The following is a 17488-nucleotide window of genomic DNA, read 5'->3' on the forward strand; positions in this document are numbered from 1 at the left end:
GGTGCATGTTTAATCTTCTAAGTGTAAAAATGGATTAAATTAGCAGTAGTATTAAACAACATTCTTGCCTTGTGTAAATTGTAAGATTGTTTTGATTAAACTGTTTCGATATAAGAATATATTGCTACTTCACTCTGTCTTATACTTGCTTATGAAAATTGATTAATTAATTTAACATAGTAATATGTTTGAAAGATTGATTAATTGAGTAAGTATGTATGTGCATTAGTTAACAAATGACCAAGTTGCCGTGAAATTATTCGTAATAACATGAACATAGTTTTAATAATTATAAGTTAAAAGAATGATATTAATCTAACACACATTTATGTCATATTGATTAAAACCTTTTTTAGAAATCGTGCATTGGAATTTTACTTTTTATTTTAGTTGATTACTTAGTTAATTTTTAGTTTTTAGATCACCTCTTTCAAATCAATATATTTTCCTCATCCAATTTGTTTAAATTTATATTTCGTAAATACTTGCTTGTACAGTCCCTGTGGGTACGATAACTCGACATACTTGTCACTTTATTACTTGTTACGATTGCATACACTTTCATATTTTTGTCGTTTCAATAATACCTAACTTATAGTAATATACATATTCACATAACATTTAAAATGCTAAATTCATTCAAAGCCTAACATATACAATCACATAACTCTCTTAGGTACATGCCAAATATTATATACCTCTCTTTCAAACCAGCTAATCTATATCATGACATCATATTGCCTATATAATTGCATACTTAAAATGTCATCTCAAATGCCAAATACACAATTCAAACCATTTACTAATGTATATGTTTCCAACAAGCATATTCTTTGCCATAATCACACTAACAAGGACTTCAAGTCATACCACTATATAAGTAAAGCAAAACAACTCTTAAGTACATGCTACACATAACCAAGCCTTAATATAGTCAAAAGACTACAGAATCAATACTAGGATAGTGTGAGCTTCTCGACGATCCGCCAAAATGTTACGCAAGTTGACACTACAGGGAAAAGGGAAACAATGGTGTAAGCATTACAAATGCTTAGCAAGTTCACAGGTATTTAAAACCAAGTAAATTACCTCAGGATATAATTATACACTACATGTTACTAAGTTTGGTAAAGTTTGCTTATCATGACAAATCAAATATAAAAAAGGTGAGTTCAACATTTATCATGCTATATTGTAACTCAATCATATAACATTTCAATTCAATTAATTCAACATTTCATCATCATTCATAAAACAATAATCATTTGATCAATTCACTATCTTAATAACTATTTACCCGCAATACAATCCCTTATCAAATAAATGACAAACATTATTTTCATTTCATAATTTGAATTCTCAAACCAAATCATATTAAACCATATGAAATTCATTCTCATTTCATATCAATTCATATTTGTACTAAATATATATCAACTTCGAAATTATTGTCAATTACTACTTCGTTTCATAATACGAATTCCAATTCACATTCATTGATTTGTCACGTTTCCACATTGTCCCCCTAGGCTTATATAACTAATTCTCAATATGTAAATGCATAATCCACTAATTGTATCAAATCAAGCTGAAAATCATTTATTCCAATTACATTATACATGTCCCTATTAACCTAACTCAGACTCGGACAGATACATGGATCTAACCAATACACCAATTTGGCACTTAATGTCTAATGGATAAATTCGTAATAATAAATTACACCTTTTGTTGGCTGGTAAAACCGACAAATTAATGTGCCTAGCACTGGTTGATATAACTGAAAAATGGAGTACCCAGCACTCCCTGACACATAGTCATATAAACCTAAACTCTACTTTATATCCGACTCTACTAGAACAGTTAATAGGGTAATCATTTTTTTAGTTTCATTACATAATTTCATTAGCCAAACAATAAATTCTTAAATATAATAGCACTTCACATCACCATACTAATTCAATTTCACATTTGTAACATTATGTTATATTTTTTCACATATATTCAATTTAGTTCGTATCACTATCAATCGATCTAAAACAAATCAAATCAACTAATTTCATCAAATAAACATTTCATCACACATAACATATCCTATTCCCATTCAATTTAAGGTCAATTCCATAATTATTTCAATTTGCAATTCATTGTATTCAATTTAATCCTCTATCTCACCTTTTTGTACCGAATTGTAAACAATTAAAATTTTCAATTAAACATAGTTACAATTATAATTCTAAATGCATAACAATTTAATACAAACATACCGTATGAACTTACCTGGTCAAGACAACAAACAAACAACTTTATAAATACTAATCAACAAAATTTTCCATTTCCCCGATTATCTTTAGTTTGGTCCAACTTCTGATCTATTTAATAATTTAATTCAATTTATAAATTCCAAACATCTTATATAATCCTATTATAAGTTTATATCAGTTTAATTTTATTATTCAAAATGTCCCATAAACTTTTACATTTTATTCAATTTAGTCCATAAAATCAAAACTATTATAACTTTCACAGTTGAACTTCGTTTTCCATTATGATTTCAATTACTTTAAAACCTAAATTTACAGAAATCTCATGAAAATTTCATCAAATTTTCATTTTAGTCCCTACATGCAAATTTAACAAAATTTATTTAACAAATTAATGCTATGTCATTTCTAAGCTTCAAAATCTATCATTTTCTATAAAAAAATATAAAATTAATCAATGACAAGTTTAAAAAATTTTAACAATTTTGAAAGCGGAGATACAAATTAACTAGATCTAATTGTAACGATATCAAAAATATAAAAATTACAAGAAATGAAATTAATTTGCTTACTATGCAAGAAGAGAAGCTTGGTCAAAATTCCTCATGTTAATAATGGTGTTTTCGGTTTTGGGAGAAGAAAAGAAATGAAGGTAATGGCCATTTCCTACTTATTATATGTTTTAACCATTTTCCATTTTAATTAATTTAATTAAAAATAACTTATTTAATGTTAGAAAACCACACCAAGCGTCCACCATAATGTATTTTGGCCTATTTTTCCCATAAAACTTTAAAAATTTATTAATCATGCATTTTAACTATAATATTCAATACTGAATAATTTTTACAGTTTTTATGATTTAGTCCTTTTATTTTAATTAGTTATTTAATCACTAAAAATTTCGAATCAAAATTTAATACACCTATATAACAACTTTATAAATATTTAAATAAAATATTTACAGGCTCGATTTATAAAAATGAGATTTCGATACCTCATTTTTCAAAACCACTTGACTTTAAAATCAAACCACTTATACCTTGATTAATTAACTAACCAATTAGTAAAATCTATCAAATCAAGATTCGTCAGTTCTTGATTGGTGTTATCACCCATTCCATTTCTTGCCTCATCATTTGGGCTTTGCCAAAAAAAATATTTCCTATTTTATTTTGCAATTTTGGAACTCCAGAGTATTGGCTCTGACTTGCTTTCGACGAAATGCCTATTTTGGAAGGAAATTTTATCGCGACATTTTTCCTCCCGTTCAAAGATGGACCCACCACTTGAAAATTAATCTGACCCACTTTCTTGTCGAATTTAATTACTCAATCCCCCATTTGTGTCTAAATCAATTAAAAAAAGGCTCAATAATTTTTTACTAAAAATGGTTAATTAATAGTGATTTTATATTTGAGTCCTAAGTTCAATTTCTCTTCAAAACACATTTGTATTTTTTATTTCATATTTTAAGTTTTTTTAATTAATATTTTAAATTAATAAATATATTGTTTTCAATTTTTTATTTTTAATTTATTTTTTAATTAATAACTCTTTTATTTATAAAAATCAAATAATTTTTGTCAAATATCATTAATTTTAGTAAATATAACTTTTATATGTGTAATATTTATTTTTCAATCCATATCACGAGTGTAGTAAATTTTATTATTATATATTTTTGTATGTGTATTGGAAATCTTTGACATATAAACATAATGATATTTGAAATATTATTTGATTTTATAATATCAGAAATCATCATACCTACAATATAGGTGGAGAAAATAAATATTTGACATATAAATATTATATATCAAAAAAATTAGTTGATGTTTTTAAAAGATAAAATATATTTAACATAATGATAAATATAAATTTTATCAAAAATATATTTTTTATTATATATTTTACAACAATTATTTAATTTTATAAATAAAAGAGTTATTAATTAAAAAGATGAATTAAAATAAAAAATTTGAAAATAATATATTTTTTAATTAAAAACATTAATTAGAAATAGAAAAAACTTGAAACAATATGAAATAAAAAATAAAAATGTACTTAAAAGAGGAATCAAACCTAAGACTCAAAGATAAAATTACTGTTATTAACCATCTAACTAGAAAAGCTAATATGTTAAAAACAATAATTAAAAATAAAAGCAAAACTTGAAACAACATGAAATAAAAATAAAAATAAAAATGTGAGTAAGGGTGAGAAAAACTCGATTCGACTCGAAAAGATAAAAAAAATTGAATTTCGAGTTAAATGAATCAAGTTATTCGAGTCAACTCAATTTTTTTCGAATTTCAAATTCGAATTGAATTTAATTTTCGAATTCGAATAACTCGAATAATTTGAATAAACCGAATATCAAACTATAATATTTTATATTTTTCCCCCAAACCCCCAAACTTTTGTACTTTTCCCCAATACTTTTACTCCCTCCCACTTTCCCCACAAAACTTTTACTCTCCTCTCATCCCACCCCCTATCTACCCCAAACCTATTTTCCCCTCAATTGTTTTTTTGAATATTTTTCCCCCATTTACTTTCCCCCAAAATTTTAATCTTTTTTATTTTCCCCCTAAACTTTTCATTTTCACCTTTTACCCCAAATAAAAAATTATCCAAAAAAATCTCTAAACCTAAATAATAATAATTTTATTTATATCTACTATTTATATTATTAAATTAAATTTCACATTTTGTACTATTTATATTATTGAATTGTTTAATCATATTAAATCTTTATAAATTTCTTTAAAATTGAATTATTGATGATGACATAAAATATTCGTGTTAAAATTTTATGTTAGTATCAACTTCACATTTTATCTTTAAGATAACTTTTATTAAAGAATCACATTTTTTATATTTAATAAATTTTTTAATTTCAAAATACATAGTGACAAAAATCAAAAGATAATTAAAGCAACTAAGCAAGTAAAGAAGCTAACTCATATATAAAAGATTAATAAATAAATTATGAGGGGATGAAAGTTAATAACAAATTTGATTACAATAGGAAAATTTGATTACGGTGGATGACAGTGATTACAAGGACCCAAAGTCATTTTTTTAAATTTAACTCAAACAAATATATTCGATTAGATTCAAATTCCACCTCACTCGACTCGATTCGAAAAAAATTTAAATTGAGTTAGGATGATAAAATAGGATTCGTCAACTCGATTAACTTGAAATTTTTTTTATTCGATCGAATGCTCACCCCTGAATATATTCAAACAGGGCTTTGTAGTTGAAACTTCTTTCTGAGTGGCAAGCAAGCCATCCTTGGCTACCAAACAACTTCCTTAATATCTCTTAATGGAAGAGGCAGACCTCTACTTCTCACAACTACATAATCCAAAGCGTAGGGGAAGAAGAAAAGGTGCAGCATGAAAGAAAAGAGGCTGTGAAGTTAGCCAAGGTGACTGCCTGACACCAAACAAGGGTTTTAGAGGGATTAGAAATTGAAACCTTTAGGAAAGATGCAGGCAAGTCATCCTTGGCTACCAAACAGAAAACTCTTTATCTTCATGTTACACCTTTCTTCCTCTCTAGTAGTAGTACCCCTAACTCCAATATTACAATGTCTGCCTTGCCCTGCCCTGTATTTATAGCAAATGAAATGTAGATAAGAATAGTGTGTTGTCACTCGTATAATTTTGATCTCCTCCCAGCCCAAAAGGTTTCTTTTAATATGAACTACTTCATTCATGCTGCCCATAATGGAATATATTCACTGGCCAAGCAGGGACCTTGCCACTTGGCCAATCAACTTGCAGCCCACTCGAAAAGATTTAGTGAGCAAACCAATAATGCCCTTGTTTAATTAGCTAGGTTTCATTTATACATATATACATGCAAAATTTATGCAAGACTTTAAAGCTTAGGGGTTACTTCTCTTGTCACCTGAAACCATGTGACTCTTGGCTACTGTCTTAAAGCTTTATCGTGTGATTACCTAAGCACAATAAGGACACTCAGAGAAATCAAATGGCTTTTATATCATGATTTCAGTACATTCACATGACTGAAACATGGTAATGTGCATGTATTTGAATTTAAACAACCTGGACCTGAATCTCTCACCTTTGGTTAAATCACTGAATTTCCATATCTATTTATCACTATTATTAAAGTATTTTTTTTTCAATTTTGAAGATGGATGAGTTATACAGGGTTTAAACTATGCTCTTAGATATTAACATAAATATTTTTTTAAGGTTAATTATGTTACTAGTCCTTGTACTTTATCAAAGTTGTGAATTTAATCTTTATACTTTAATTTAATAATTTTTAGCCTCTATATTTTTTAAATTTAAAAACTCTAGTACTCATCCAACAATAATTGTTAAATTCATTAAGTTAACTTTTACTACTTTCAAAATTTGAGGCGGTAAACACATTAGCATATGTGTAATGTCAAGTCAACTTGTTACTTTCACGTTTTATTTATTAAAAATTCAATTAATGGATTAACAATTATCATTTGTGTCAAGAATGGAATTTTAAAATTCGAAAAGTATAGGGATTTAGAATAAATCAGTTAGAGAATATAGACTAAATCTACAACTATACACCGTGCAAAATTAGTAATTGAAATTAACCAATTCGATTTAACTGTTATTGTTTGGGATAGAACTAAAATTTTAAATTTTAAAAAATATAAAAATTAAAATTAATAAAATTAAGTTATAACAAGTAATGCTTGATGATAATGACTTGGCTGAAAAAGAAGAAAGCATAAAATCTAGTGAAGGAACATTGGTCAAGCCATTTAAGGGATGGTGATAGAAAACCCAAAGGCATCCTCCATATCAGGGCACATGATTCTATTGACAAAACACACACCTCCAATTCCAGATGCCTCAATCCAGAAAAAACACAATCAATGCAATTGACACTAGGCAAAGGCTCTTTTTCTCCCTTCTAATTATTCACTTCCTTCGTGCATGCATCCATCATCTTCTTTCGAATCTAGTATTTATTACTTTCTTCTTTAAGCATCTTTTCTCTGTTGAGGCTATCTGTCCACACTATTTGACATTTGCAGATACTTGAGAATTGTAAAATAATGAGTTACACATAGGAGCTTTGCCATGGCACTGGCTTCACCTGACTACTTCTGCCACCGTACCATGGCACTAGCTCCGCCAATTTACCTTTGTTAGAGCCACCATTTCTTCAAAATAAGGAAAATACGCAAGTCACTCCGACAAAACAACTACCTACATATCTATAACTTGTACGGTGTCATATTCTCACCTAACAATGATATTCGAAGGGATCACGTGTTCCACTCTAGATAAGCCCTCTTTCACCTTAAGAAAGACAGGTTCATCTACTCTCAATCGTCTTCTCCATATGCTCCCCAAAGCCTCTAACTCTCACCTCATAAATTCTTTAGGTCTGCACCCAACAAGTTGAATTGTCTCTTATCACCATCACAATTTTCTCCATGCCACTTCCTTGTATCAATACTAAGTGCATAGCCAATGGGGGGCAAACAATGCCTTTGACCCCCTTGACTAAATAGCTAAATTATTTTTTTTTTCAAAACTAAAAGATTGATTTTAACTTTTGATTAAATAAAAAATATTTTAATTTTAATTTTTTGAAAATTAATAATTTAATTTAATCATTTTTAATAAAACATTTTCTAATTTTATTATTGTCAAATTTTAGAACATTATCTCGTTCAACTGACTGACTTTACTTTCATGAGCGTCATACATAAAGGTGTCCAAATAGTTAACCGTTCAATTAACCAAATTAAACTAGTATTAACCGAATTAATTGAATTTTTAATTATTTACCTGTTAATCAAACCAAAATTTTTTTAAAAAAATTTACCGAACCGAAATTTATATATTTTTATTTTATTTTTGGGTAAAACAAGTATAAAATATATAAAAAATAAATTAATATTATTCATTTGACCGAATTATACAAATTAACTAAATAAAAATTATATATAATTTATATTATTAATTATTAAGTTCGATTAATTACTCAATTTCAAACTGAACTAATCAATATCGAACTTCCAAATAACTATTAATTAATCTTCAACAGTATTAAATTAATTAATTTACCGATTGAATTAAATTAATTTTATGTGTCTAAATTTTAATCATACGACAAGTGTTGAACCTACACTGATGGCCCAAGAAAGAGGTTTTGATCTCATCCGAAAGCCAATTTGGCATCAAACATGGGGAGGGACACTTTCAGGCCAGCTAAGCAGAAAAAGTGATGATATTTATCGAAAGTGGACCCCCACTTGTCACCCTATCCTTCCCTCCTCCCATGCTTATCATGTTATTGCTATTTATATAAATACCATTTTACTTTAAAGAATCTTTATCCGTACACTAAAGGATACTCTGTGCCCTTAGCTCTACTTCTCACACTTTTCACTTTTATTATCTACTCCTCACGTTTTCCTTGTTTCTTCAAAATTCCAAGATCTCAACTTTTCCTTCAAAAGCTGCATTTTGTATTAACTAATGATGATGAGTAGGGTTCCGAAACCAAAGCCAAGAAGATCTACCATGTCCTTATGTCACTTCTGCAAATCAAAGCCGGCTGTTCTGTATTGCAGCGCTGACTCTGCAAGGCTCTGTTTGTTCTGTGACCAACAGGTCCACTCCGCCAATGCCCTCTCTCTTAAGCATGTTCGTTCACAGATCTGTGACGGCTGCAAAGCCAAACCAGCTTCTTTTCTTTGCTCCATCGATAACCTTATGCTCTGCCATGACTGTGATTGGAGCTCACATAGCAACAACAACAGCAGCAGCAGCAGCAGCAGCTCCTGTGTTTCGGCCATGCACGAGCGTGCTCCTGTTGAAGGTTTTTCAGGTCGTCCTTCGGTGGTTGAACTTGCTTCTCTTTTTGGTTTTGACTTAAAGCCAAAAGATTTGATGAACTTGATCCCTGGGTTTTCTTTATACGAGCGAGAACTAATGAATCTGGAAGATTTTATGGTCCCTGACGAAGAGAATTCTTGTGTTTCCTCTGCTTTGATTAGCTCTGTTAAGCTGGACCATGAGGTGTATAGGCAACTGGTTGATATGGGGAAGAGGGGTTTGGTGAGAGGAAGTGGTGATGGGGCTGAATTGGGACCAGGGACACCGCCTATTACAAGTGCTGAGCAAGAGAATTTTGCCAGTTTTGAAGTGGAAAATGGGTATGATGAAGAACAACTGCAGCAGCAAACCCCATTCACCTCTTTGCTAACGTTTCAAAGCGATGATGTCTTGAGACAAAATGATTATGTTGCTGAAGGAGAGCTTGTGTGGGACTGTAAGTCTTCTTATTTACCTTCCCAGGTATGTATCAAATATACATTATTTCACTAATTTAATCAAATTACCTACTTCCTTTTTTAAGTAAAGTTGATTTTTGTGTTGTACATGATATTTTTATGCAAGTTGCTAAAAGGAATAAATCTCACATTAAACCACCAATAATGCCAATTTATCAAGATTGTCTCTGTCATTTACTAATTACTGTTGTTTGTGTAGTTTTATAGTCTTTCTCAGCTGTTTTTTTTTTCAATCTGTGCTATTTTTAAGTGATTTTTTGTATGTATATCACAGTATTTTGAGGTCATACTTGATCTTATAGGCTAACCAATCTTATTAATACCAAGGATCCTGGCCTTGATTTGATTGGCTCTTTGTGATCATGCTGTGCCGCTAAAGTTGAATTGCATTGCTCAGTCAGCTCAGCAGCTAAAGGGGTTCCACATTATGAATTAATAAATGCTGATTTGACCTGGCCACTTTCAATGGTCGATATTAAACTTTTACCCTAATATTACTTTCATAGGCAGTAGCATCTTCATGCATAATGAAACTTATGAACCTTAATAATTTGCAGATTCACAGTAAAAAAAAAAAAGACAAAACCTTTATGTTCAAGCATGTTTAACGTGCGTGGTAATCATCAAAATCATTCTTTGTCACAAACTCAAGTGACACGTGTCTTTTCAGATATGGGATTTTCAATCAGAAAGGTCAAAAGATTGTGAAGAATCTGGTGCAGAAGATGCAGGTTTTGTTAAGGGATGGTCCTTTTTTAGAAATGTAAGTTGTTCTTAGTAATGTTTAACTTTGTTGATAAGGTTCATAATTGTCATCTGAACCATATGATATGTTATATTACTTGCCTCTGTGTTTTGTATTGCTTCAACTTTGGAAACTGTTGTATAGATCTAATGGCTGATTATGAACACTGCAGAATACCTGCAATGAAGCATTCTCGAGCTACAAACCGACAACCGAAGAGAGCAACAATGTGGTTGAGAGTCTTGAGACCCCAATATGTGATAGCACCAGATATGTCCAAGTGATGGAGCATCCTATTGTAGGCGGTAGTGAGGTAATGAATTATGAGGCAAAACCAAACGTTGACATAGAACCTTTGGCACAAAATAGAGACAATGCCATGTTACGCTACAAGGAGAAGAAGAAACATAGAAGGTAGAGTAGGACCAGGTCTTTTTACTTTGGTATTATTTTCTTTTATATTTCAATTGATGTGGTAAAACATAACATGGACAGATATGATAAGCAAATACGCTATGAGTCGAGGAAGACCAGGGCTGATACCAGAAAGAGATTCAAAGGTCGGTTTGTGAAGGCAAGTGAAGCACCAGATGTTAGAGTGTAACGCCTCCTTTTTTCTGTCTGTATATATGTATTCCCCTCGTAAAACATCAGCTTTCATAATTTATGGAATTTCTATTGCTGTAAGTTAAAATTTGTATGGAATCGCAGAGCTTTTTCTGGCTTGCATGGTCCTATATATTAACAGGGTAGTAATTAGTTATCAAAAAGCTTAAAAAATGTAGATACTTGTTTTTTTTTGTTATTAACGGTCTAATCAATAGTAGTTCCGCAAAATATTATTCCTTGCATGAGTATCTTTGGGAGCGACCTAGTTGGGAACAACTCCATGTTAGGAACCGACTTTACTTTCTTGGAATAACCTTGGAAGATTAGCAGGATTCCTAAATTATTTCAGTTTTGGGATGTCGTGGAGAGCATAACTTGGAAGCTCAAATATAGAAACTATTAATGAACATACGTTAATATGTTTTCTCCTTATTTCTTTAATGAACAACCGTTGCACTGACACTTAAAAGGCCTTTCTTGCTAAAGTACTTCAAGTGGGTGCAACTTTCATTAATGTTGTTATACTTATTGTCTATTTAAGTTACTTTCTATTTTCTAATGTACAAGTAACCAATTTCAATCCCACTTCTTACCATTTTAGCACATTTATGCCTACCTTCTCTTCATAACTTCCTTTTTCAAGGCTTATAAATTGAAGTTTGAGTCTCGTTTGATGAGAGACTTTTGAAAAACTAACCATTCTAAAATTCTCTCAACAACTTTCTCTCTACAATCATAACAACCACTATAGCTTTGATTTTTCTCAACCCCTTATTGTGTCCATCACTGCCTACCTATGCACTTGTTTTCCAAAGCCTACTCCGATCTGTTGCTCTGCCATTTCTACATGATATCTCACTTTGTTAGATTGTAATGTCACCTCACCTTACCAAAAGAACTCTACATTTTGACAACTCCACATGGAAGGAGCAATTACATTTCGTGAAACGCCTACTATTCTTTATCTTCACCACTATTCTTTATCTTTTCATGGAAGGAGCAATTACATTTCCCTAATAAAAATTGATAACTCCCTTTTGACTGCAGTTATAATCGTTAGTACTTTGGCCATGAAATTATAATTTAGTTGAGCAAGCTTACAATACAATATAATGTTGAAGGTAATTTGATTTAAAAAGAAAAATACAAGTACTACAAGATAATATCGTTCTAGAAGCCCGAAAATAAACTAAATTGGTGGATCCAAATGTCTTCATTCTAAAAGCATTGTTCACAAATTTGGATATGTCTAGAAGTTTTATAAATGCTTGTATTGTTCCAAGATCTATAAAAGCTTTAATGGTCTAAAGAGGAACTAATGATCCTTGTGGAGACCACCTTAGGTGAGAAATATTGTTAATCCATGTACAATCTAGTGTGGTGCTACTTTGTAGTTGTGTTTGTTTCTTCTCGGGTGTAGTTTCATGCGCAAGTGCTAATCTTGTATACGCATGTGTTGCTTATAATTTGAAAAGGAAAATCTACTTAATCTTGTTAAGAAAGAATTAGAGAATACAAGACTTTTGATCCTATTTGATTTGTAATAGCATGTTTATCTGGTATCTTTAATTTATTATTATTTAAAAAAATGCAATTTTAGATATTAAAAAGAATTATTGAAATTAATTATTATTAATTATATATTTAAATAGATTTCTTTTATAAATTTCACTCTAAAATAGGTTATTTATTTGTAAGGCCTTGAATATTTTCTCAGTTCCTTTTAATTATATTTATATTAAAAAACCATCAAATGTACAAATATTGTTGGTATATATTCTATTAATAATATAAATAATATTTATATTTAAAGTGGCAGCTTTAGTTAATGTTTAAATGTATATAGTTTTAATTTGTTTCACTCATTAAACAGATTTATATCATCTTTCAATTTTGAAGTAATAATAATAATAATAATAATAATTTAATATTATTATTATTATTATTCTCTAATGCATGAGAATCACTTTTGCCCTTATAAATATTTATTTTTTATTACTAACTAATAGTAGTTTCCGAAAACACGGTTTATTGTATGACTATTTTTGAGAACAACTTCGTAGGGAAAATTCCACGTTGAGAATAAATTTTCGGGAATAACTTTAGAATGTTGGCGAGATTCACTTTTGGAATATCTTAGAGAAATGCAATTACTTTCTCATTTTTTTAATGACCAACAGTTGCATTAGCATTTAAATGTCTTTCTTATTAAAATATTTCAAGTGGTTGTAACTTTCATTAATCGTCACTATACTCATTATTTATTTAAGTTACCTTTCATCTTCTCATATTTAGGTAACCATTTTTAATCCAATTATTCACCATTTTAGTATGTTTATACCCACCTTCTCTTCATAACTTCTTTTTTTAAGGCTTATAAATAGAAGTTTGAACATTTCATTTTAGGAGACTTTTGATCTTTTGAGAAACTTAGCACCCTAAATTTTTCTCTACAAATTTCATTCTATAGTCATAACAATTACCATAGCTTTGATCTTTCTCTGCTCCTTATTGTCTTCATCACCACTGCACTTATTTTTCAGAATTTGTTCTAATCTTCTTTTCCGTCATCTCTTCACAATATCCCATTTTGCGAAATTGTAATATCTCTTCAACTTACCAAAACAACCCTCTACAAAAATAAACATAAATTTTATACGTGATGAGTTGAAGATGATGGTGGCTTTGAAGATCACTAATTGTGTTGGTTTCATAGTTGGTACTGATACATGAATTTGTTGCCACATAACAGCAATATCAAAGTGTGGTCATAACACAATATGACCATTAATGACTGTCAGTGACTTTAATTCGACCAACAACAAGAAAATCCCCCCTGAAATATTGCAATAAAATTGGAGAGAAGATGAATTAATTCCTTTTGACTGAGTTGGAAATTCCGACACTTAATTTACAATCATTGGACTCTACTTCAACTCTGTCATCTCTCTATGTACATGTACTAAATTTAGTGTCCCCTCTTATGTATGTAATTATGGTTAGATTTTAATATAATTTAATAATTTACATACAAATATTAATAAAGAACAGAATTTAAGAAGACTTTTAAAGTTGATTTCAAAATATAAATAAATATATAAAATAAGAATTTAAAGAGAGATTTTAAATTTAAATTGAAAATATAAATATATAAAATAATAAAATAAAACTATAATATGATTCAGATGTAAATATAATAATATAATAAATAATAAAATACTAAAAAGAAAAATTATAATCATTCTCTAGTTTAATTTTCCAATATCCATTCACAGGTAAATTATTTAAAATATGAATATTATAATATTTTATAAAATATATAATTGTTAGTTTAATTGCAATTTAATTTTTAAGTTAGGTGTTATAATTATTATGATATATATATATATATATTACTTAGTTAAGAAGTTAAGCAAGATTTTACATTGTAACTATAAAATTTACAATTTTATTATCAGTTTCTTATTTTTATGTTATATATTATTTATTATTTCATGCATAATATTTTTCACTTGTATTATAAATGATTTATTTTCTGCTATTAATTGGTTATAAAATATTATTATTTACTATTTTGTTTTAAATAAATTGAAAGTTAATTATGACTTAACATATTAATAACAAATTTAATCTAAATATGCAACTTAATGAATTAGCTTACTAAATATTATATTACAAACTTAAATATTAAAAAATTAGGGTACATAAGTGATAACTTATTCTCATGGTATCAATCATACTATTATAAAAGTGTGTGAATGGCACATAATGTGTTGGATGACATGACAATAGCACATGCTTTCTAACATGGACTTGGCATTTCCATGTCATCAAATTGTTAGTCTTTAATTTCTAGTACAAATAAATTTAATGTTGTTGATATTACTGCCTAAACAGATAATTTTAATTATTGGATGATTGAATTCAAATAGTTGAATGATATATAATTTTAATTTTATAATTTATGATACCTTCATAATTAAAAGCTAAATAATTATAAATAGTAATATATGATAAAAATGATAAATAGTAATAAATGTTTAATAACATAATAGAAGAATGAAATAATAGTAGTAATTGATACTATAGGAATAAATAATTAGTTATATACTATATTTTATAATACTAAAATGTAAGTTTTATAATATAATAAGTAATCCTCGTATCTGTTGTTGAAACACAAACATTTTAAATAAGTTCAAAATTAAATAAAAATAGTTTCAAGCATTAACATATCTTTTACCAATGTAAAAGATACTTCGGGGTCAAACATGATCAAATAAGGGGTCAAGTTACGAATTTTAGGCTAAAATACCAAAACATGACAATTTGTCTTGACATAAAGGGTTTAACTCTCGAGACTCATGGCCTCTTAAACCAAAATTTAGCTATTCACTTGTATGTCTTGGGGCAATATTCTACCAGCACTTTTTTCAGTAGTGTCGAAAATAGTGGTTTCAGGGCTACTAAATTCGACGAATAAATTTGTAAATATTATATTTAATATTTACGAGTTAATTTCTATTTTAAAAAGGTTTTTGATGTAGTGATTTTTGTTGTATAAATGATTTAATAAGTTCAAGTGGTTTTAAAAAAATGAGGCATCGGGATCTCGTTTCTATAAACCGAGCTGTAAATATTTTTATAAATATTTATGGAGTAACATTAAGGTAGTATTAAAGTTTCATTGAAAAATTTTAACGTTTCGATAGTTAATTAATTAAAAAGGACTAAATTGCGTAAAGTGCAAAAATTGTGTTCTATTAGCTAAAGGTATTAAATAGCTATAGAAATTTAAAGTGGAAGTCCTTATATGGTAAATAGACTATTAAGGGTGTTAGTGGATGTGGATGGCTTGGAAATTATGTAAATTTTAAAATTAGGTAAGGGTAATTTTTTAATTAAGTAATAAAAGATAAATTAAATAAAAGAAAACAAATTATCATTTTTTTTGTTTTTCATTCTCAACCGATTACAAAGAAGAGAAGCCATGGGAGAAGCTTCAAAATTTCGGCTAGTGCATGGTAGGTATTTTTAGTCTGGTCTTTAATAATTTTTATATTTTTGAGATCGTTGCAATTAGGTCTAGCTAGTTCGTACTTTCGATTTTGAAACTGTTAAAGATTTTGAATATTTCCATTGATGAATCTTGTGATTTTTTATGTTAGATGACGAATTTGGAATGTTGATTTATATTTTAAAGTATTTTGTTAAGTGATTTTGATGAATTTTTTGATTAGGGACTAATTTGTTAAATTAATAAAATTACAATGATTTAATGTGAAATTGTTGAATAAATTGGCTGTTTTGGATACCATGAACTTTTGAATAAGCTCAATTTTGGGTAAAAATGGTTAATTTGCATGTTTTGGGCTCAGGGACTAAATTGAATAAAAGTAAAACTTTAGGAGTAATTTTGTAAAAATGTCAAAATTGAAAAAATTGTATTAAATGAATTGCTTTATTGTCTAAATTAATATATTTAAAGAAAATACTAATTTAGATCAAGATCAGGTGAAAATCGAGGAAAAATGAAAAATTACCAAAATGTCCCTACACTTTGGTATTTCTGGAATTTAGCCAGGTAAGTTCTTATGAACTATACTATGTATATTGTTGATTAAATTGAATGTTATTAAATGAATTTTATTGAAAATGAATCGATATATTTATGATAATATACAGTTTAGCTTATAATGAAACGAGGAAAATTCAACGACGCATAACAACTATTGAGTCCCGTTTGAACTTTAGAAATATTTAGAATACAAATGACATGTCATTAGGGGTTACCATGTTATTGGTGCTGGTCTCGTACGTCCTACCGGTGGCTGAGTTTCCGACATGTGTTATGGTTACTTAACAGCTTGTATGAGCAGCATCGTGTAGCTACGTCTTGATTGACAGCTTGTGTGAGCAGACCCAATTATGGCTCAAGTGATAGCATTGATATGAGATATGAGATAGTAGTGGCTTTAACCACGTGTTGGCACATAGTGTGCGAGACTCCCGCGTATCTAATATTATTCTAAGTGGTTCAACAGGAAATGTGTTGTTACGAGACGATATGAGTTCGATATGAACTAATACATGTGTATACATGAAATATATGGAAATGATGGTACATGATATATTGATATATTGGAATGGATGATATATGTATATGATGAAATGGTAAAATAATGATATGTATCATGACATATATATATATGAATATCTTTGATATGTTGATACATGGTAATTATGTAAGTTGAGACGAGTAATGAACTCAAGTGTGATATGTTGAGAAAATAAGGTTATCAACATTGAATTTATATGAAATATGTTTAAGTACGCTAACATGTGTTACTGTTTGATGCTTAAGCAAGTGTCAAGCTATTGGTTGAATGATATTATGTTTACTTATAAGTCATATTGAAATGGTAAGTGCTCAAATGAAAATAAGCTTGTACTCATGAAAAAGTGGTAAGGTTTAAATTATGCAAATTCTTATGAAATAGTTTATTATGTGATTAATTCTAAAAGAGC

At 28.8% G+C, this 17488-nt stretch overlaps 1 protein-coding gene and 1 long non-coding RNA gene across 2 annotated transcripts; one reads left to right on the forward strand and one right to left on the reverse strand.

Moving 5' to 3' along the window:
- Positions 1-784: 784 nt before the first annotated feature.
- LOC121229143 (uncharacterized) lies at positions 785-6114 on the reverse strand. The gene is made up of 2 exons (XR_005926748.1): positions 5503-6114; positions 785-1009 (listed from the first exon to the last, which is right to left on the reverse strand). It is a non-coding gene; the product is annotated as an uncharacterized lncRNA (long non-coding RNA).
- Positions 6115-8633: 2519 nt separating this feature from the next.
- On the forward strand, positions 8634-11076 carry LOC107948504 (zinc finger protein CONSTANS-LIKE 14). The gene is made up of 4 exons (XM_016883077.2): positions 8634-9610; positions 10277-10369; positions 10524-10765; positions 10847-11076. Exons 1-4 carry the CDS (start codon positions 8789-8791, stop codon positions 10953-10955), a joined length of 1266 nt encoding a protein of 421 aa, XP_016738566.2. The 5' UTR covers positions 8634-8788; the 3' UTR covers positions 10956-11076.
- Positions 11077-17488: the final 6412 nt, after the last annotated feature.

This window comes from Gossypium hirsutum, chromosome A05, assembly GCF_007990345.1.
Source record: "Gossypium hirsutum isolate 1008001.06 chromosome A05, Gossypium_hirsutum_v2.1, whole genome shotgun sequence".
Classification (NCBI taxonomy): Eukaryota; Viridiplantae; Streptophyta; class Magnoliopsida; order Malvales; family Malvaceae; genus Gossypium; species Gossypium hirsutum.